Source organism: Maylandia zebra, linkage group LG6 (genome assembly GCF_041146795.1).
Source record: "Maylandia zebra isolate NMK-2024a linkage group LG6, Mzebra_GT3a, whole genome shotgun sequence".
Classification (NCBI taxonomy): Eukaryota; Metazoa; Chordata; class Actinopteri; order Cichliformes; family Cichlidae; genus Maylandia; species Maylandia zebra.
The window spans coordinates 43176325-43198084 of record NC_135172.1 but is presented as its reverse complement, the minus strand read 5'-3'; the positions used below and the strand labels follow the sequence as shown (position 1 = coordinate 43198084).

Genomic DNA, 21760 nt, shown 5'->3' with positions numbered 1-21760 from the left:
AGGATGAGGGTGGAGATAATGACAGAGATTCCTTCAGGGTTTTTTTATTAAGTTATACTGAGGTGATTCTTTTAACGACTGCAGTAACAGATGCATCATTGATCTTATTACAGTATTACTCAGTCTTTAATCACTAGTATGTAGCAAACACATATATATATATATATATATATATATATATATATATATATATATATATAAGTGAGTATTTGTTCCAGTAACTCTTTACTCCTTGTTGTGCAGGTAATAGAGAAGAATCCTGGAGGCTGGTGGTACGTGCAGATTGGGGAGATGGAGGGCTGGGCCCCCTGCTCCTACATCGACAAGCGCAAAAAGCCCAACCTCAGTCGTAGGTCCAGCACACTGACCCGCCCCAAAGTCCCTCCTCCAGCTCCACCTGTCAAAAAACAAGAATCTGAGGAGGCTCCGCCTTCTGCTAACTCTTCCTCCAAAACCACAGAGGTGCCTAGCAGGGCTGTGTACGAAGAACCTGAATATGATATTCCTGCAGTCGGATGCGAAGGTGAGCCTGAACCGGATCCCCTGAAGGACGAGCGTTCCCGCGATGTGAAGATCAACAGTGTGGTCAGCGACAAGTACAGCAGCTCCCCTCCATCCTGCAAGGCCTCCCCTCCCGTTTGCAAGGCCTCCCCTCCTTCCTGCAAGGCCTCCCCTCCTTCCTGCAAGGCCTCCCCTCCCGTTTGCAAAGCCTCCCCTCCCGTTTGCAAGGCCTCCCCTCCTTCCTGCAAGGCGTCCCCTCCTGTCTGCAAGGCGTCTCCAGTTTTCGCCCATCGAAGAACCTCCTTCAGGTCTGTAGAGGAGGTTGCTAAGGAGGAGTGTATCTATGAGAATGATGGCTTCAGGCCGAGCGGCGGTGTTGAAAGAACCCTGACTAAAGGTTCCAGTGAGCCTAACTCCCCACGGAGCTACCATTCCTCCACAGTCCCAAGAAAACCCTCCGGATCTTCGCCTCTACCTGGCAGGCCCATGAAAACCATGACACCAGAGATGAGTCGGAGAAGCCAGACCCTGGGCAGACACATAGATATCAGCTTCAGATCCCAGGATAACAGCCCTCACTCGTCATCAGATGAATTGAGCAGAGGCTCCAAGAAAGGCCCTGTCTTCAACCGGGAGGTGGAGCAGAGAATAGGCCAGAGCCCCTCCACCAGGCCCAAGCCTTCCGTCAGACCTAAGCCCCTTTTGACCAAATCAGAGCCCCAGAGTCCAGAGAGGATGGACATCACCTCTCTGAGACGACAGCTGAGGCCTACGAGTCAGTTTAGACATAGCCTCAAACCTTCTCGCGGGGAGGACTCTGAAACAGCTTCTGTTATATCATCAGAGGACTCGGTGTGTTCACGCAGTACCTCAGATCTCTCCTCTGTTTACTCCAAAGGAAGCCGTGGTGACTCCGATGTGGAGGGCCCCAATCTCTACCGCTCCGTGGACGCCTATAAGAAAGTTCAGGACTCTGAGATCAGTTTTCCAGCTGGGGCTGAGGTCGAGGTTTTGGAGAAACAGGAGAGTGGTTGGTGGTACATCCGTTGGAGCTCCGAAGAAGGCTGGGCTCCCTCATACTACCTGGAACCTGTCAGACAAATGGGCGACGGTGGTGGCTTAGACGGACACGGGAGTGGTGGGAGTAAGTCCAACAGCCTGGAGAAGAATGAGCAGCATGTTTTGGCCCTCAATAACATTAATATTCAGGGCCTGACGCAGCAGCATCAAGGCTTGAGGAGGAACTCCCCACCGATTCCTTCCAAGCCTCCCGGCGGCTTCTCGAAGCCATCTGGGATGGTTAATGGAGGGGTGAGGATGAGGAACGGGGTACGCCAGGTGGCGGTGAGGCCTCAGTCTGTATTTGTCACCACTACGCAGCCAGCCAAGGACACGCACTACACAACAGGGTCCTTGAGAAGGAACGAGTCGCTGGGCAGGAGCGATCACTATGGTTCTGGTTCTGCCACTCTTGGAGTTCGCCGAAATGCCTCATTCAGCACCGTGCGGCCACACGTAGTTGTTGAAAGCCAAACGAGGCCTGCCGAACGCTCCAGTCTGTCTTCGGGGAGCGCGTTCAGCACAAGCAATGTCCAAGACGCCCTGAGCAGAGTTAACCAACGCAACGGTATCCCCGTGTCCACGGTCAGACCCAAGCCCTTGGAGAAGAGCCAGCTGATCCACAACAACCTTGGCAGGGATGTGTATGTGTCCATTGCCGATTACCGTGGCGACGAGGAGACCATGGGGTTCACAGAGGGAACCTGTCTGGAGGTGTTGGAGAGAAACCCCAATGGGTGGTGGTACTGCCAGGTGCAGGACAGCCTGGTTCCCCGCAAAGGCTGGGTCCCCTCTAACTACCTTGAGCGGAAAAAATAAAGGCAAGCCTACATCCGTAGCCACGCCCACCCCCAGCCCCCATTCCCCGCTCTAGGCCCATGGGCGGCGGCATCACTCCTTGAGAATGTTACCCGCAATCTCCCTTAAGCAATATGTCCTTGAAAATTGACATACGGTCAGACTGTGTAAGGAGAAAGATGTTTTAATCTGATAAAAAAAGGACACTTTTAGTGCTGGTTTACTAAAATTTATACGAAAGGAGTGGGAAGATTTTCAATATTTTACCTGGAAGCAGAGACAGAAACATGGAATTGGCCACACTGGTTGAGGAAGTTCAAGGTGGATGCTGTGTCTGACACGTAAACTGGTCTAACTGGGAGCGATGACCTCTTAAAGAGGTTTGTGTCATGTAACACAGAAGCGGAGAAGAGTAGTGGCTACGCTCATCCTGCCCATCACTGACTACGATGGCCAATAAGTGCCTTTTGTATTTGGTCACCTGAACGAAGGTTCTAAATGGTGGATGGCAAACCAGTAAATCAACCAAATCTTTACAGAGTGCCATAGTCCTATGAACACCACCGAGAGCGTTTCTATACAAAGTTACGAGTTCGAAGCGCAAAGTTTGGATTTAGACGTCTTCAGTTCGATAAAGAAAGAAAAGCACGAGTGAAGGGACTCAAGTTCCCAGAAGATTTATTTGTTTTAAGCCACAAAGTCATCAAACAAAGACGATAGTTGAATCTCATCATCACAACTTCTCTTTAGTTTGTTTCTGTTAACGTGTCTCGTGCTGATGCAAGTCTTCCTTAGAGAATTATTTCTGCTTTCTTGTGACATCTGTTTTCCACCGACAGCCTTGAATTGGACGAGCCAAAGCTCGACTCTGGCAGAATAGACGGCTGACGCTCGGTTTCTGTAAACTGTTTCTATCAAAGATACCACAGAAATATCTTAGTGTCATTTTTCCTGGATGTAGTCATCTGGGAGAACAAATTTATTTAAAAAAACCAACAAACCTGTGAAACTTGAAAAATACAGAACAAGCAACGGAACAATGAGACCTCATACAAGCGTAAGGATAGCCTCATTGCACAGCTTTTAGCTCCAGGAACTAATGATTTTGTGTATATTGTGTTGTCATAATGCAGCTATCGAGGTGATGAATTGCAAGCATACTGGAAACGTAGTGAAATAACTTTAATCCAGGGATTTATTTGAATAGATTAGAGGCCAAAATGTGATCGAACCAAAGAGAGATATCACTTCATTGGCAGTTTTGGGGATTTTACCGTTTACTTACGGTACAAATGGTAACACACTTTCACCAAACTGCCTAAAACGAGGTTTCTATCAGTATCTGGAAGCACTTGAAGGAAGTGAACAGTTAATTGTAATATCAGATATTGCTGTGCAGTATTGGGATTTAAACAGAGACTAGAGTAGCTATTTTATTGTTATTAGCGACTGTTTGAAATGTGACGGTAGAAATAATTCTTCCAAAAGGAGTCAAAGTTCAAAATTCTGATGGCTGATGTTCAAGACTGCTGAAATACATTTTCTAACGAACACAAACTTCTCATTATGTTCCTGCTGGACAGTATCATAGTACTAAACAAAGTGCAGTACCTGCTAGATCGCAGTTATCTATTTTAACAAAACCATATTTGTGTTTTTGTGGTCTCTCTGTGATCGCACACCGACAATAACGAGGAACGAAGTGGTTCTGTTTTGTGAGTTAGTGCACTTTAAAAACTGCTTTTATGGTGCATTAATGTAAAGATGCAGTAAAAACTCAGCATGTTATTTATTGAATGTTTTTTTGTAATTATTTCATATTTTCCAAACAGGAGGATGAGTTCTGCTCTCAGTGGCAGGAGATTTGGTCAAATTGGAGACCTCTTGTGGTAATTGAAAGGTACTACAACGTGACTTTGAGGCTTTCCTGCAGTCCTACCTCAGTGCAATAAGAAATGCGCTGCTGGTCAGTGAGTCTCCACAAAAACTGTTTTGTTTTTAATCTTAGTGCAGCTAAAACTGTTTTATTGCACATTTTGTTTCGCATTGGGCAAGAATTTAGTTTCTGAAAAGTGATTTTTTTTTTCTCGATGCTGTTTGCTGCAGCTTTAGCAAATCATGGGCACTTCCTTCATCTTTATTGTGCTTTACATAATGCCTGATAAAAGCATATTTATAATGAATAGTATTATTATTTCCACAGTTCCCCTCATTCAAACAGAAACCATCAGCGTGTCCTGTGATGGTAATAAAATCACTGATGTATGGACCTATAAATAAAACCAGTAACCGTCTGGGTGCTGACAGGCCCCATCCTTTGAGACGAAGGCATTATGTAAATGTGTCGAATCACTCTGAACATTTCGCTCCAGCACATTCATTATTATTATTATTATTATTATTATTGCATATCGCTTTGTTTGATTGAGCTGAACTTACTTGTAAGGGAATCGTTCTGTGTCGAGCCTGCGTTTAGCTGTGTAGCATCTTTATTCATGCTTTTACTTCGTTTTTCTTATTTCCTCTTTTTTTCTTTCGTTCTGAACCCACGAGGAAATGTGCAATAGATTAAAAAAAAGAAGAAGAAAAAAGACAAAAACGCTTCAGCGAAAGGAGGAAGGTCATAGTGGGCCGGGAGTAGATGTTCCCGGTCAGGCTGCCGGTCACGAGGCTTTTGCCGTCTTTTCCAGTGTGTCATGTTTAAGTCTGTTTTCAGAGAGCAGGTGTGCGAGGTCCTGACGTCAGAGCACTCGTCGGACCAAAGCAGCGACGTGATGAACTAACACGAGGATGTCTGCTCCCGCGACCTCCGTCAGCTGACCCATTCTGTAGTGACATTACAGCCATCTGGGATCTTCGTCACAGACGTAGAGTCGCTGGCCCACCATCATCATCGTCATCGTCGGGGGCCCTCAGCTGTCACGTTTGTGCCTGAATGGAATTCTTTGATTGTTTCTGTGTTGTTGTTTTCTTCCTCCTCTCCCTCTGGACTGTGTCCTCTGCCCACCTGCTTGGATGCCTCTTTTGACATTTACCCCCACGGCTGTCAGACCAAGTCGGGCCTTTTCGTCAGCGATCACCGCGGCGATGTTGACCTTTGGGACCGCCGGCTGGCAAAGTGACGTCGACGCCAGCGTCTCGGCGGTAAACAAAACACCGGGGAGACGAACGCTCCTTCAGGCCGTTTCAGTTCAATCCATCAACTTCCAGGATAAACACCAAAAAGAGAAAATCCTGTTTTTCCCCCCACGCTGTCTTTGCAGAGAGATCGTGCTGTTCGCAGAGGCCGACGCGCAGAGCCCGGTCCTTTTTGGGGGTCGGCTGACTTTGTGTTTAACTCCACGTTTAAATTCGCAGATTTCTGAAACTCGTTTTCAGTCAAAGCTGGAAGCCAGTTCTGAAACCTTCTTACTGTCACTGCTGACCGCCGAACAGACACGCCCGTCTGTGAGCCGTCTGTTTTCAGCCCGTTGCCTCCGCTCACGTTGGGTTTCTGACTTTTAGACGAAGAAACACAAAAACTGAAAGAGCTCAAAGCTGACAGCTCCGAAACTCCCAGATCAGCATTTGTTTGCTGAAGATGAAATTTCTCAGCAGGTCACTGGACAAGAAATAGTCCCTTTAAATCCCTCATCAGGGCTAAATCGCCAAAAATGTTTATCACGATATATATTGAAAATTTGCAATAACGATAACTGGCGATATAATTGACGCGAGACAAAATACTTCACAACTCCACAACTTTGATGGTTTTTTGCACTAATAATGTGTTTTCACTTAAACAAGCAGCTGTTTTTCATCTGCATTAAAGCTACATAAACATGTCACAGTGCAAATTCCTCGCTGACAGTTTAACCAAAAGGCATTTCCAGTGGAAACTGGCCGACATATCCTCAGCACAACCATGTATAACATCCACAGAACTTAAAAAGAGGTTATACACACGATACGGTAACATTATGTTGAAGCGCAGTACTGTGCTAAACCAGTTCCACCACTGGAGTTGCAGCATTTTTATAAACCAGTTCTGGTTCAACTGTTTCATTCAACGATCCGCTTTCGCCCTCCTCTCTCCGTCGCCGCCGTGCTTTTTCCGCCATGTGCGTATGAAAACAGGCACTGCGCATGCGCGTGTTACCCACGTTCTATCGCCATATTTTCTTATCGTTGCCCAACGTTATACCGGTATTACCGTGAACGGGATGATGTGGCCCAGCCCTGTCCCTCACTTCCTGCTTTTCCAGCGTTTCATCAGTGCTGTCAGTCTGCTTTCACTCTCAGCAGCAAAGTGAAATTAGTCAGAGTATAATACGTTGGAGTTTCGCTCTTTAATAACAGCTCTGTTACCGTCCACTACTTTATGCCTTTCACCTGCAGAGCTCAGCAGGCGTGTCCACGCCAACACGGTTTCCGGGAGTCTTACAGGAAACGCTCGAGTTTTCCATCATCTTCCCGGAGGTCAGCGGAGCGAGACGGCTCCGCTTGGCCGTCTGATTCCTCGCTCTCTCTTTTTATTCTAACAAACGGACAGCGCCTCCCGGGCGCCTTTCCAGTTTTGTGTTTTTGATTCACCTCCGTCTCCTTCCTCGACACAGCCGAGCCGCTGAGATCACAAAGATGCCCGACAGGGTGGAGTGTGTGTATGTGCGTGATGAGATGGATCGTTTGCAGGTGTGTTGGAGAAAAGAGAAGTCGGAGGTCAAGGAGGGGTTTGTAGGATGCAGGCAGACAGACGACGGATCAGATAGCGGATCCGAGGAGACGAGGCGGCTGGGAGGTGAGAGGAGCTCTGCTTTGATTGGAGGGAGATGAACAATGATGTCTTCAACAGGAAGCCCGTTTTATCAAACTCCTTCTAACCTTTCTAGAAACCTCACACCTAATGAGCTCCTCTCCTGAGCCGAGCTGTGAAGTCTCATTACGTCAAACACAGTTTTAATTGAGCCGCTTGAAGTTTCCAAAGTCTGTGAGAAACGACTTGATGGTGCAGCAGCTTCTCTCGGCCTCCCCGCCCGTCTCCAGGTGAACTTCAGAACTGGTCCCACCTCTGATATGAGCTCCTGCTGCTCACATCTCACGCAGCCCCGAGGGTGAGAGCTGAGCCGGCTGGTGGAAAACAGTTTTCAGAATAAGACAAAGGCTTCATGTTTTGCTTTATTCTCTCGTGTTTTTGTTGAGAAAATAATTGAATGTTGTAAAAAGGGTGAGGCGGGATTTGAAGGGCTCGCTGGCTTCTAATGAAATGCCTTCAAGCTGTAAACGAAAGACATAAAAAAGTTTCAGAAGTCGGCGGCAGGCAGAGCGATGGTGGAGGGGATGAAGGCAGGTTGGATAGGAAAGTTTCAGTAAGTGTGTGGGAGCAGGTGAGGTGCATGTAAGGGGGGCTTTGTAGGTTTTTAATTAACGTCTGGTTGCTTGTTAGAGCGTGAGAGCAGAGATGAGCCGCGGATGCTGAGGGCTCATTCTCAAGCAGGTAAAACAGAAGTGCAGAAAATCAGGCGATGCAGATTATTTATGTCACTCTGAAAACTTCCTCATGCAGTCGCAGCCGTTTGAGATGCCAGCAGGCATCAGCAGGAGCTCCAGAGGAGGAGGCTGTGTCGAGGAAGGAGGCGCGCCGCTGTGCCTCGGCGGCGCTTTCTTTGTCTCCGTTTGAATCCCCGTTTCCAGTTAGCACAACAGTGTGTCTTAATTAACCTCAGCCAGTCTGATAGTATTTCAGCACTAATGGCTTCCCAATAAAGAACGCCGTGGCTTCCTGCGTGGGAGACGGCGCCCAGCGCTGTGGCCGAGGCGAGCTGTCACAAGTGACTGATGCTGAGTGACAGCTGAAGTAGTATTTTAATGGCAAAGGCGGTGCCTGTTTTTCTTTAACTCACCGGTGCATTTGTAGAGTAGAATCTGTCCCCACCCTGCTGTGGAAAGCAGTGTGCCAAAACAAAGCGCCCGTGGAGCTCGCGATCTCGCGATCTCTTGATTCTGACAAAAACAGTTCGTTACCAGCACGTCAGTAACAACTACAGGCCTCGAGTTGGACCAAAGGAGGTGCTACTCTTTCACTCTCTCTTTTCTTTCTGCTTTTATTGCCATGTTTTTAAGCAGGTTCAAACTGTAGCGCATGACTTTAGTCGCCCCCTTCTGGCAGTGAGAGTAACTGCACACTGACAGAAGGAAAAGCTGCAAACGACAAAGATTTTACTTTGTGCGTAAAGGCTTAAAGGTCCTTTTTGTAACTGCTCTCTTCAACTGTAACTAAATGTGTCACCACCAGGGGGCAGCATTTAACAGCGCGCGAGTTGAGATGTTTCCAGATGTTTGCTGCTGTTTCATTGCTGCTGTTGGCCTCCCACTAGACCACCATTGTGTTCCATACGCTGCACCACCCCGTGGAGGGACACGCCGCCCTCGTTTTCCCCACATTTCATTGTGGTTAATTTTGGAAGGTTTTAAATTGTATTTACTCGCAGGAATTTACAACAAGTACCTTTAATGAGTGCGCTTGGATTTATAACAAAGTCGTGCACTGCAGCTTTAAGCCCTGCAGAGTCCTTGTTTTCAAAAGATATGCCATGAAGAGCCAAATGCAGCTTTATTCAAGACCCCCCCCCCCCCACACACACACACACACACACACTAATGAGAGCAAACACAGTCCAGATCCCTTCCTGATTGGAGACCTTCTGCACATGTGCATTACTTGTGAAAACAGGACATTTTCTTATCTACGGTCTCATTTTGACGAGTCTTGTTCCTTTTTTTGTATCTTGTACATGTTTACATTGTATCTCGCATTGCCCAAAAGAGAAACAATATTAAATGTATAATCTTTGTTGTTTTAAACCGCCTCCTGTTCATTTGTCTCACGTGTTTCCACAGATAAGCAGCAGCAGACCCCCCCCCCTCCCCTCTACAGAGTTTGTGACAGCAATATTACTGATTGAGACATTTATCTCCATTCGCCTTATTGTGCAGGCCAGATTAAGTGAGTTTAGATGTGCAGGAGCAGAACGATGCAGCTGGTTATATATAGCGAGAGTTGTGAGGAGGCTGAGAGCGGCGAATGAAGACGAACGAGCGCTCGCAGCCTCAGTTCCTCGCTAAAGAGCGGAGACACAAATTTTTGTTCTCCTGCATCCAAACGTGTGCTCGGAGAGATTTATCACTTCTGTCCAAGGGAATGTGAAATATATGCTCACACCTCTGTGTCGCAAATCTGCACCTCTTATAGGAGAACACAGGTGTTCAGCAGGAAGTGCAGGTCAGGCCGTCACTCAGGAACATGAAATAGAAAGTTCAGATCTCTCCCCTCATACGTTACTGCTCATTGTCAGCTGTTACATTGTAATAAGCGAGCTTCCTCACGCTTGCTACACCACGCGCCGTTTTTAATAGGGGAACCTTCCTCCTGACAAGTGAAGCCTTAACCCTGCGGTCTTTCTCATGCCCACCAGGCTCGTGTTACTCACATATAGTAGCGTCTTAGCAGGGTCCCCGGGGGGTTTCGGATCCACCCCTCAATGCATTCTGGGTAAAAGACAAATTGCATAAAAAGCTGTGCTGATTTATGTATTTTGGGTTTTTTTTTGACACTTTGCAGAGCAGCAAGCTGGAGATATGAGTTCAAATATTTACATAAACATACATACATACATGTGCATGTATGAACATGTATGCTACATATTTGGGAACCCGTGACCTCCACACTCTTGATTTGTTCCAGTTGTAAATTTGCAGCTAAGCTAATGTGGAAAAAGTCTCAGTGCTGCAGAGATGTGTATCATTTAGAAAAATAATCCAGCTGGTTGGTTTTTAAATTACACACCTGGGATCCAGCCTCCTCTGTTATGTCTCGCCATGCTTTAATTGGACCTGTTTCCACTGCTTCGTGCACATATTTCATAAAACTGGATGGTAAAAAAAAACAAAACTTGGAGTTTCCATTGTTCTGTAAAGAATTGCATTTCTGGGCAGCACAGACTGTGTTTCACCAAAGTACAAACAGTACCAAACAAAGCCGCGTAGCCTGATTGTGGCCACAAACTCGCCAAAAGCCAGAAAAACATCAAAATGCTCCGACAGATCCTCCAGGAAGTTACCCAGAGACGCATCAGCGCTGACATCTGGAAAGTCTAGAGGCCTTAAATTTAAGAGGTACTGCAGTCGGGTGATAATTCAGTTTATTAGTCATGTAAAAATCATCTTTTGTACGCTTAAACTAAAATCCTTCGTGGACACTTTCATTAAAACATTTAAATGTATAAATCTAGATGTTAGGATCTATTTACTCACCTTTTATAGACTCCATTGTCATCTTCAGCAGATGTTATCACTTGACCTAATTTGTCAAGGTGATGCAACTTGTCACAGTTTTTACCTGAAGTGATTCTTCTAGTCCAGAGGTGGGGAGCTCGAGGGCCTTTGTCCTGCAGGTTTTAGATCCAACACAGCTGATTTAAAGTTCTCCAGAGGCCTGGAAACGAACTAATCATGTGATTCAGGTGTGTTGACCCAGGGTGAGCTCTAAAACCTGCAGGACACCGGCCCTGGAGGCCTGGAGTTCCCCACCCCTGTTCTAGAATAGCCCACGTTTGCTGAACACACTTCCCAAACATCTCCACTAGATGGCTCTGTTGGTCCGGCCTCGCCTCAGACATTTTCATATGAATAAAGCTGCAGATTCAAACTCAGTATTTATGCTGAGATTGAGTCTTGAAATGAAGTTCTATTATGATCAGGCCTTTTTAGCCATTCTCTACATTAAACCTAATAATGCTGGATGTTAACATCGACAGACGATGATCTCTGACGGAGTTATGAATGCTCCATTGAACAATGATCAGTATTAAAAGTGCTCGTCTGGTTTATTCTTTTCATGACATTATCACTCATCTTCTTTATATTCCCGACTCGCTTCTATTATGCGGAGATGTCTGTGAATCGGATGCAGACAGATGCTATCTGGCAGCTCTGAGCAATACATCTGGATGAGGTGCTTCATGAATTTATAGTGCAGTCGTTTTGGTGGAACAACTCGAGTTTTAAAGTAGATCTGCTGAATCCCCAGCCTGTCGCCGTGAAGCTCCCCAGCAGCTGGGCCCGAGGCAGAGGCTGAGGAACACGAATCCACAGAGCGCTGGGCCGGTAACCGGCTTAGCCCTCCGAGAGCCGAGGGGAACACGGCACCAACATCTGTGCCCGAGGCCAAGCCATGAGGCAGGATGTGTCAAAGGTCAAGTGTTCACAAACACTACTAAAACTCCACTTAGAAAGTCCGGTGTTACCTCCAACTTTCTCTGGAGCTTTGGACCTCATCCCACAGCATCCTCCGGCACATATAGAGCTGTAGTAATACTTGAGTTTCCTTATTCCTACTTTCTTGTTATTATTTGACTGCAAAAGAACTACAAGGAAAGGACTGCTGGCTAAAAGATGATTAAAAGGGCCCAAACAGAGTTGTCATCGGTGCTGTAGTAATGCAGGGAAATCAGTCTTTTATTTTCCCATCTGAGAAGGGAAATGCTTTTAATCTGTAGCCTCGGCATGTTGACACAGGTTTTATCCCCAGATGTTAATGAAAACTGCTGAGGCTGTTGGCTAAAGTAAACCAGATCATCTCCACGTTGCATTGCTTTTCATTTCAACGCCACTTTTAATGCTCAGCATGCAAAATCCACCTGATTTGGCAAAATAATCACAGTATTGAATAATCAGGCCCCATCTTATCTTAATGACCTTGTAGTACCATATCACCCTATTAGAGCACTTCGCTCTCACTCTGCAGTCCTACTTGTTGTTCCTAGAGTATTTAAAAGTAGAATGGGAGGCAGAGCCTTCAGTTTTCAGGCCCCTCTCTTCTTCACTCACTATGACCGCTCTGCACTGGTCGCAGCAGATGGCCCCGCCCCTCCCTGAGCCTGGTTCAGCCGGACATTTCTTCCTATTAAAAGGGAGTTTTTCCTTCCCACTGTCGCCAAAATGCTTCCTCTGTATAAATAAAATTTAACTGGCCAAGTTTTACTGTTTGCTAGCACGTTAGCCAAAGATCAGTTTAGCTTTAGCACACATAACTTATTAGTTACCTCCAAAAATATGTTCTTATTTTTCAGTTCCATAAAGGACCATTTCAGTTTCGACACCAAAACATTTTTAATATATAACAGGGCTCTAGAGTGCCACCAATTTGGTCGCAAATGCGACCAAATTTTTCAGTGGTGCGACTAAAAATATATATATATATATATATATATATATATATATATATATATTTGGTTGCACCTGTGCGACCAACTGTTAGGGTGGCAAAAAAAAAAAAAAAAAAAAAAATCTGCAACCTTCCCTGTGGTCAACAACAGACACATTTTGCCCCTATCGTGGACTAAACCAATCAGAGATAGTCAGGGGCGGGACCTCTCTGATTGGCCGTGGTCCAGTTGAAAGTGCAGGTGGAAGTGGGAGGTGAGTAGCTTGAATAAAGCGATATCAATTCATTAAATCCTGAATCGACTTTTAAACATAACTGTGTTTTGCCAGAAACGCCAGATTCTCAGATTAAAGCTCACAAAACCATTTCAACAACAACCAAACAGCAGATGAGAGCAGGTACACGGACTCCACACAAAGACGTAAACACAGACCGACGCATCAGAATCAGCTTTGTCTTTCTCGGCTTTCTCACCCGCCGGCCCGTAGACGGACACGCTGTCGGAGCTCAGCGATCCTGATGCGTCCGGTCCGCGCTGTGATTACGTCTTTTTGCACTGATTCTGAGCTGCAGGTTTTGTCTCTCCAGCCAAAATCCACCGAGCCAGCAGCAAAAGAAGCAGCAAACTGCGCTTCACATTTGATCAATGTCGTCATGAATTTTGCTGTTTTGCTTCCACGACTATTAAAATCACACTTCATGCACAGCTAGCTCTCTCTCTCTCTGTAGTTCAAGAACAGTTTCCGTCTCCAATCTCTGTTTTCTGTATTATTCATTGGCTTATTACCCACCAGTCTACCGCTGTTCACAGCGCTTTTTCTTTTTCACTTAAATGACCTCGGACAAGAAAGCCTATTTTTTCTGTTGTTCAATACTGAAGAAATTTAAACTTTATATGCAGAACATTGTAGAATATTTTTAAGGTTTTCTGCTATAAAAAGCCAGACCAGGAAAATCTCCTTCATGTTTTTCTGTGTTTTATTCTCAGTTACTTTCACACAAAGGCATCTGCTGTGATGTTCACAATTCTGATGAAGTCAGTACTGATAAATGATCAGAATTATAATATTTCTGACTGTCTGAGGCCAAGTTGAATCGAATCGGGACTTTGAAAACCGGAATCGAATGGATTATAGAAATCAGTGATGATACGCAGCCCTAGTGAGCAGCCTAGGCAGGACAGAAGTGGATGTAGCTGTAATAGGAAAAGAACTATTGCTAACTTTTCTGTTAAGGCCTGATCCTTCTGAAATTCATAGCCAGTGCTCTGACACGGTGTCATCAATCTTTGAATGTTGAAAAAGCACAGTGTATCCAGAAAAACACATATTATATAAATTATTATAAAATTTGTGTGCGCCTAACTTTTGTGCCGGTACGCCCAACTTTTTAAAGTTTTTAAAGTACCGGTACGCCCATGGCAAAAAGTTAGTCTAGAGCCCTGTATATGCAGAATTAATCGTTTCCAATATTCTGACTCGTGCTGAGAGAAGCATTTGGCAGCCAAGAACCAGCTGATGCTTCTTGCTGGCTTTGTAAACCGGAACACTTTTTCTATAGCATTTTAATCCTGCTTTAAAAGCTTCACGATTACACGTGTCATTGTTTGCAAGCTTCTTATCCATTGCATCTTTATTAACGCTCTGGTTTGCTCAGCTGTGTGTAAAGAGCTTGAAATGCTAAATGGTTTCAGCTTTAAGTCGAAGGACCTCACACACACTCTGATTTTGTCTCTTCATGTAAGAAAAATCAGTCACATGATTAAATAAAGATGAGACGAATTTCTGCTCAAACACATCTGGAAAGTTTATTAACCACAATCGTCCGACTCACACTGGACAGAGCTCACAAATGAACACTTGTAGCTTCAAATCAAAAGGAAAAAAGAAAACACAGGTTTGCACTTTCAGCTGCTGTCACAACAACAGCCAAACTGCGTTTTTCTAGCCACTGGTTCCAGTCTACACGAGCACTGACAGCGTTCCACTCCGATGCTCATCCGCTGTTGGTCCCGATGTTCACGCTGGGTGAACGGAAAACTCATGCATGATAAAAAGATTTACAGAAAGTAAATGCGCTGCGGACACAGAGGAGCCAGAGGAGGCAGCAAACACGAGAGAAAGCAGGAAACGTCCACGCGTCGGTGCTGGACCAATAAATAATACATTAGAGGATCAGGGACATCCTGTGGGGCGTGTGGAAAAACAACAACAACGAAATATTAAATTAAAGGTGCTCAAAAAACTATTTATAGAAGAAAATCTTTTGTGGCATTTATCAATGTGGTCCAAAAATCAAATACAAATCAATGAATTTAATTGGGGGGGGGGGGGGGGGGGGGGTTGCATCTATAGACTTATATCTTAAAAAAATAGATCAGTGATCATTTCTGGATTTGGTCAAAGTCTCTGCACAAAGAAAAAAATGCCACGGCTGAATCTCAGACGTACAAGATTACAATCAGTAGCTTTATAAAGTGACATCATCATCATCACCACAGCGATGGCTTTGAGACCACACAGCCCGAACGAGCTAAAGATACAGACGGGCTGTTGGGTCGTGGACACGGGCGCGCGCACAGGAAGAGAAATCACTCAAAAGAACACGTGACGATCAGGGAGCGCAATAAAAGCAGGAGCTGGCGCGTCGCACCTCACGGCGGTCGGGGTTTGATTGTGTACTGCGACATCTCTGCTGCGAGGTGCGACTAACTCGACCTGCTCGCTGCCGGACACAAATTTAGATTCTCGCAGTTTTGGATAAACGAGGTGAAGAAAAAAGAAAACGCGTGATTATCGATCCAAACAAACTTTAAAAGAACACAAGTTTTTTTGTTGGTTTTTACTCCAATTCAAGCACATCAATAAAAATCTCTCTAAATACATAAGTTAACATTCAAATGTGAATTAACACTTCAAGCAGTAGCGTAATCAAACTGACGTGGGAGGAAGGACGTGTGCAGCGTCACCGTCGGCTGGCAAACACCGTAGCAGCATAGGTCTGATCCCCGTTTGTTGATTATCTACAAAATCTAAAAACAGCCTCTCAGCTTCCTGCGAGGACAAAGCTCATCTGTGAAATCTGAAGGGGACGAAGACGTTTTATACTCAAGTTAGGGGACAGAAATGATACAAATACTTAAAATCGGAGCTTTTTTTTTCCCCTGAAGAGATTTCTGTAGAATGTCTCTGCTGCTGGTGTCACAAAGCGTAGTATACATTTTAATAATCAAATACTGGAAATGTTGTGCATTTCTATTAGAAAAATAGTTTGAATGTGTGCTTTTTCTCCTCTGAGTGAACATTTTGTGACAGTCTGTGCCACACAACAGCATTATTTGGTAAATCATCGGGGGTTTGGGGGAAGCACAGAACGCGGTCCATCTACGAGCGAACCTTCTGTGAGATAAGGCAGGAAACCATGGCAACAATCCTTTGATTTTTTTTTTTTTTTTTTACGTGGTGTTATGGGAGCTGTTTGTGAGGACTTGTCAATTTGTCGTGAGCACTCACAGTGTATTAGGCAGGGTTATATAGGTACAGTTTGGGAGGATGGTTCTTAAAAAGATAGCAGGCCCTGAGGAGTATCCAAATTGCTGTTTATTTCCCACTTTCTGTTTCCTTTCAAGAATTCAGAGCTGCCGAGTCTGCTGGAGGCAGGTTGGCAGCATAGACTGTATATAAAAAGATGCATGTAGCGTGCAGGTGTTAAAGTAAAGCCACTGCAGAAGCGACTTAAACCTGGCACAACAGGGGCGGCAGATTAAAATCCTGATGAATTTATGTTCTCAGTAGTTTTATGTCAGTGCAAAAGGCACCATATGGGCTAAAACAAAACAGCATACTATACATGAGGGCGGGTCCAGTTCACGATTGACAAATCATCAGTGAATGAGCGCGTGTACTCTGGTTTCCCCCACTCTGCTCAATTTTTAAAGTTAAAAACAAAGCTGAAAACGCTGACGCCGAGGCTTCAAAACTGAATTTCACACAGTAACCTGGCTACGTCCCTCTTTTATATACAGTCTATGGCTTGTAGATTGTTTCAGCCAATGCGGGTCTTGGTCCTCTCGGTCAGTTTTGGGGCTTTTCTGAGAGGATGATGCAGATTTCAGTGCAACAAACCACATTGCAGAGCAAGCAGCTAGCTAGAACAACAATATAGCTACCACCAACGTTTGCAGTAAAACTACCAGAAAGGTACATTAGATTATACGAGTACAAGAGGTCTTACAATCCTACTTAAAATACTCAGCACCGGCTTGCGTCGCTAGACACGTCACTCACTGATAATCACCACAACACTAACAGACGTCCATCACTTCAGCACTGTGATGCAGACTGAGCTTCCAGTTCTCAGTAACACACAGACACAAGTTGTGACATACTGAGATGATTACCTGCAGCGGGTGTGTGTTTTCTGAGACCATTTAAGTCGTAAATCGCGTTGACGGCATATTTCGGAGCTTCGGTCATCCTCGAAAAGATCTATTGAGCATTCAGACCCAAAGGGACTCATCTGCTTTGGCGCAAATGGGCGATAGTTCCTAAATCTTACGACACGGTTCAACAAATCAAAGAATTTTGAAGCCGGTTTGGTTTTTTCCCCTCTTCTTTCAAAGTCTTCCATGAGCCCCGGAGAAAGCAAACACTTCTGGCAAGAATAGAGTTTGGACGAACTTCCTGTCGAAGGCTGTGACTCTAAAGACAGAGAGACCTCCCCACTGAAGTGGCATTAACTCTGGAAAAGGTCACGTGAGAAAACCAGCCACCAATATTTGTATGAAAATACCAAATCAGAGTACCAGAGTTCATGTTCCCTGAACCTAAACCTTTCTTTTTGTAACCCTGGGTTTTGCTGAGGTCGTCCTGTCGCCCGTTCCCTTACGTGCTGCGATAGGTCTTGATAATGTCTTTAATCTGCCTCCTGCAGATGGGGCAGCAGGCGTTGGACATCTTCTTGAGTTTGAGGCCGCAGGTGTAGCACAAGCACATGTGCCCACAGGCGTAGATGACCGTGTCCACGGTGTTCTCGTAGCAGATGGAGCACTCGTCGGACCACGGCCCGCGGCCGGACGGGAACGTGGGGGACTTGGGGAGGCTGGCCGGAGAATTCGGAGTTGTTCCTGTTGCAAAGACACAAAGACGATGCTAAACAGGTGTTCGATACCCCAATGCATCAAATAACCTGATGTCATACAGGGAAACTACACTGTGTGTTTATGCACAATCACAGCATGTCTTTTATCTCATCTTCATCCCCTCGAGCAACCGGTCGCAGCAGATGGCCCCGCCCCTCCCCGAGCGTGGTCCTGTCTCAGTTTTCCTACCTTCCTACTGGCGCCAAAGCAATTACTCACAGGCAGTCGTATGATTGTTGGCTCACAATATGAACCTATAATCGAACTGAATTAATGGGCAGATCCACACGGGGTGAAACAGAGAAGCTGCTGGTTATGTTGGGATTAGCAGCTAGAGATGCGCGGTTGTTCAAGCCTACGATGAACTTTGCAGTTCTGTCTTTATGCCAGACTCATTCACTGCTGTGTGCTGGCTTTACTTTAGTTAGTGCTTTAACCTCCTGGCTTTTGACCTTAACTTCCAAAAAGTTTGCTTTTCTTGCTGAAGAAAAGAACATTTGCTGAATTTTGGTTGGTCTAAGATTTATGGATCACAGAGGCTAAATTGCTGTCTCAAAATCCTCCCCAGTGGTGTGCCAGTCATCACTTCCTAAAGATGCTCTACATAAAAATCTTTGCAGCTTCTGACTTTGAGTATGAAGCTAAAAGATTTTTAAAAACGACCCCCCCGTGGGTACAGGAACACATTGCATCTGTCCCATTTACATAAACGGAGTTACGTGACATAAGAACACGTGCCGAAAACATTTGCCTACTTCCAGCTGCAGCAGCAGAACCATGAAGTGCTGGCCATTGTTCCAAACTACTGCAGGATGACATCTGCTCACTACCCTATAATGGCTTCCCCAGAGTCCCCTGAGGGGTGATTGATTGTCTACTTCTACAGTTGCAGTTTCCTGTCTGGGTATACGTACCCCCTGCTGAGCTGCAGTAAGCGGCTGAGCACAGACCTCCGTTCAGGACCGGATCAGAGATGCCACTTCCCAGGGCGCTGGGGGTGTGCGGAGAGGAGGAGGGCGAGCTGGGATTCGACGTGGCCCGCGGATCCCCGAGATGCGTGGAGCCTGGTCGGAGAAAATACAGCCAGGGTGTTGGATGAGTGAATTTAGCAGCCAGTTACAGCAAAAACACTAGAATTTGTCTTTTCAACACGATGCTGCTGTCTGTCGTGATCATCAGACGACAGAGTGACACCAGCAGTGATGTAAACACAGGAAGAAAAAGCAGCCCAGACATCAGAAAGACTGGATTAGTACACTGCACATCAAATAACTCAAACAAAAGCAGATTTTTGCACCAGAGATAAAAGAACCAAAGACACTACATCAAATTATCTTCTCATGCACGACTGCGCTTCATTTCTACCTTTCTGTGTTTTGCTTTTGTTTCATCTTCATGTACAGGAGTACAGACAATGAGAGCAGGATGAGCTTCTTTCCCACTAAACGGGCAGCGCTCGAACGCACAGAGAGACGACTCCAATTTGCATTTTAAAAGTACAAACATATTCAACATCGGAGAAAAGAGATGCTCCGTCGTTTCCTCTTGAGAAAAAGAGGTTTGAAAAAAATAGTAGGCATCTTCCTGTATCTGCATCCTGGCTGAAGGAAACAAGTGGAAATTCCTAGTGCAAGGTTAGGGAACACATTTCGGAATGCTGGTGACTCACGGATGGACAGATGAGGTGCAGGTGTGCTTGAAGCTGTGCTACATGTTCCAGTAAAATCTGTGTGGAATGACTCTTACATCCACAGAAAACCACTTCCAGACACCGGCCTGTCTCTTTAAACTGATTTTAGCTCCTTATTTTGGCTCTTTAGACGTTACTTTCATTAAAAAAAAAAAAAGAGCACAGGTGATATTAGCAGCTAGCTAAGGAGACCAGACTCCAGCCTCTTAGCCACAGCAGCCTGATGGTCTGATCGTTATTTTACTCTGCAGTAAATTCAGTGCATTCATAAATATTCACAGCACTTCACTCTTTCCACGTTACTGCATTTTTCCAAAATTACAGCCTCAGGTGAGTATGATGCTACGAGCTAGGCTAACCAATTTTGGGGCGGCTTCATTGTAGAACCTGTCAGCTCCATCAGGTTGGATGTTGAGCATCTCTGCGCAGCTGTTTTCAGATCCCTGCACAGATATTCAGTCGGGTACAAGTCTGGGCAAATTAAAGGTTGTTCATCAGGGTCGTTGTCGTGTTGGAACCTTTGCCCTGGTCTGAGGTCCGGAGTACCCTGAAGCAGGTTATCATCAAGGATGTCTCTGCATTCATCTTTCCTTTGCGCCCGACTGCTGTCCCAGCTACTGAGAAACATCCCCACAGCATGATGCTGCCACCGCCATGCTTCACTTTAGGGACGGCATTGGCCTGGTCATAAGCGGTGCTTAGTTTCCTGATGCTTGGCATTCAGGATAAAGAGTTCAATCTTTATTTCATCAGACTGGAGGATTTTGTTTCTCATTGTGTGAGAGTCCTTCAGGGCAAACAGGCAACTAAATATAGAGCATGTGAAGCTGTGAATATCCTGAAAACGGACCAAAGTTCGGAATGATTCATCCGCAAATCAAGGTTCGTCATTAATATGTTGCTGTATGGTTTGCATTACTTTCTTGATCCTGAGCTCAACGTCCAAACTGAGATCTGAGTCGACCTGATTCCTTTCTGAGTGCACTGGGAGTTTTTCAAGAACTTAAACTAATAAAAAGTTGGCGAGACCTGAGAACGACCACTGAAACGCTTTTGGGGTCTTTGGGCATCTGTTCAAAAACAACAAGAGACAAAGCACCGCAGCGCTGTTTCCTTGGACAGGAAACAGAGTCATTTGTCTTGGAAGAGAATTCATGTGGGTTCCTTTGTCGTTTAAAATAACTAATAGTGCAGCGTCACAATAAATGCAATGACACTAAAGAGTGCAAATTATGATGCAAATGAGCATTCTCGCAGAGCAAGCAAGTAATCGCCCTCAAAGAATTCCCATCAAATGCTTTGCTGCTTCAACGTCAATGCAGATTACTTTAATTACCTCGTCTGAAGCTTACTGTCAGAATATAGCATACTAACAACTGCATCACAAGTCAGCTGCTGTGTGCAAAGATATGTAACGATAGCATTTCAGCACGTCTTTGTTTTAAGCATCACTCCACTGCAGTGAGTCTCAGTGGGGAACGGTTCACGGTGTTCTCCTGGACAGCGGACAGAAAAAAGTGAAACCAGAGTCATCTGTTGCGCCGTCAGCGCTGAGCAAACATCACGATGACAGCCCGCCACTAACGCACGTCCCAGCGGGCATCGCTCTGCTGCCATCTGCACCGGCGGCCTGATCAATCCAACCAATGCCCCGACACGCCGCCACACGCAGACCTACTTCACTTTGGAGCCAGTCCAATCATCAGAATGTCGCCCCCCAACAACCAGCTGCTTATGTACAATCATTTTAGCGTATTTAATGAAGCTATGCTAAATTTAACCTTCATAGCAAGAATATTTTACAAGCTACAAGAAAAGCTTTTTAGCTCAAATATCATGAGATGTGTCATCCTGAAACCCAGTGTTTGATATGTTTGATCGTTCTCTGATAATCAAGCGTTTTCTGACGTGCAGCTGGTCCAAACTAGCTGTAGCATATGAACCGTCTCATTTCCACACCATGCCCGTCTTGCAGCCGTGGTTCCTTCTGCATCAGGTAAAAGGAATGACTGTGCTGCACGTGTCTGCAGGACGATCTGTCTGAGGTGACGTTGGCAGGGTTGGGTTTACACAAGGACTCTCTTCTGTTTGCATAGCAGCCGCTGCCCCGGTGCTCCTGTGGAATTTGCACGAGTGTTTTTGCACTGTATGTACAGTGCGTAACACGCTGTAGCAGACCATATTTAGCAGCTTGAGTGAACACATTTGTTTCTAAGGGGAGGCCTCGGGCAGTGGTCACACTCCTTATCTTAGCAGAATGCTCGATTCGTGTACAGGATCAACACAAAAGCTGCACAAGACATTGTGCAGATTCCTCCTTCACTTCTCTGGGACCAAAAACTGCAGTTCTTAAGCTTTGCCACTTGAGGCT

General features: G+C 45.5%; 2 protein-coding genes across 11 annotated transcripts in view; one reads left to right on the top strand and one right to left on the bottom strand.

Annotated features, from left to right (window-relative positions):
- Positions 1-9198, top strand: part of sh3pxd2aa (SH3 and PX domains 2Aa) — a 99054-nt gene extending 89856 nt beyond the window's left edge. For all 8 annotated transcript variants that reach the window (XM_004538694.6, XM_024802725.2, XM_024802724.2 and 5 more), the window contains one exon: positions 244-9198. In XM_004538694.6, coding sequence (XP_004538751.3) covers positions 244-2379 — 2136 coding nt within the window. In that variant the 3' untranslated portion in view covers positions 2380-9198. The remainder of the gene's footprint in view (positions 1-243) is intronic.
- Positions 9199-14340: 5142 nt separating this feature from the next.
- Positions 14341-21760, bottom strand: part of neurl1aa (neuralized E3 ubiquitin protein ligase 1Aa) — a 68245-nt gene continuing 60825 nt past the window's right edge. For all 3 annotated transcript variants that reach the window (XM_004538699.5, XM_004538698.3, XM_004538700.5), the window contains 2 exons: positions 18614-18763; positions 14341-17684 (listed from right to left, as the gene is read on the bottom strand). In XM_004538699.5, the coding sequence (XP_004538756.1) occupies positions 17443-17684; positions 18614-18763 (392 nt within the window). In that variant the 3' untranslated portion in view covers positions 14341-17442. The remainder of the gene's footprint in view (positions 17685-18613; positions 18764-21760) is intronic.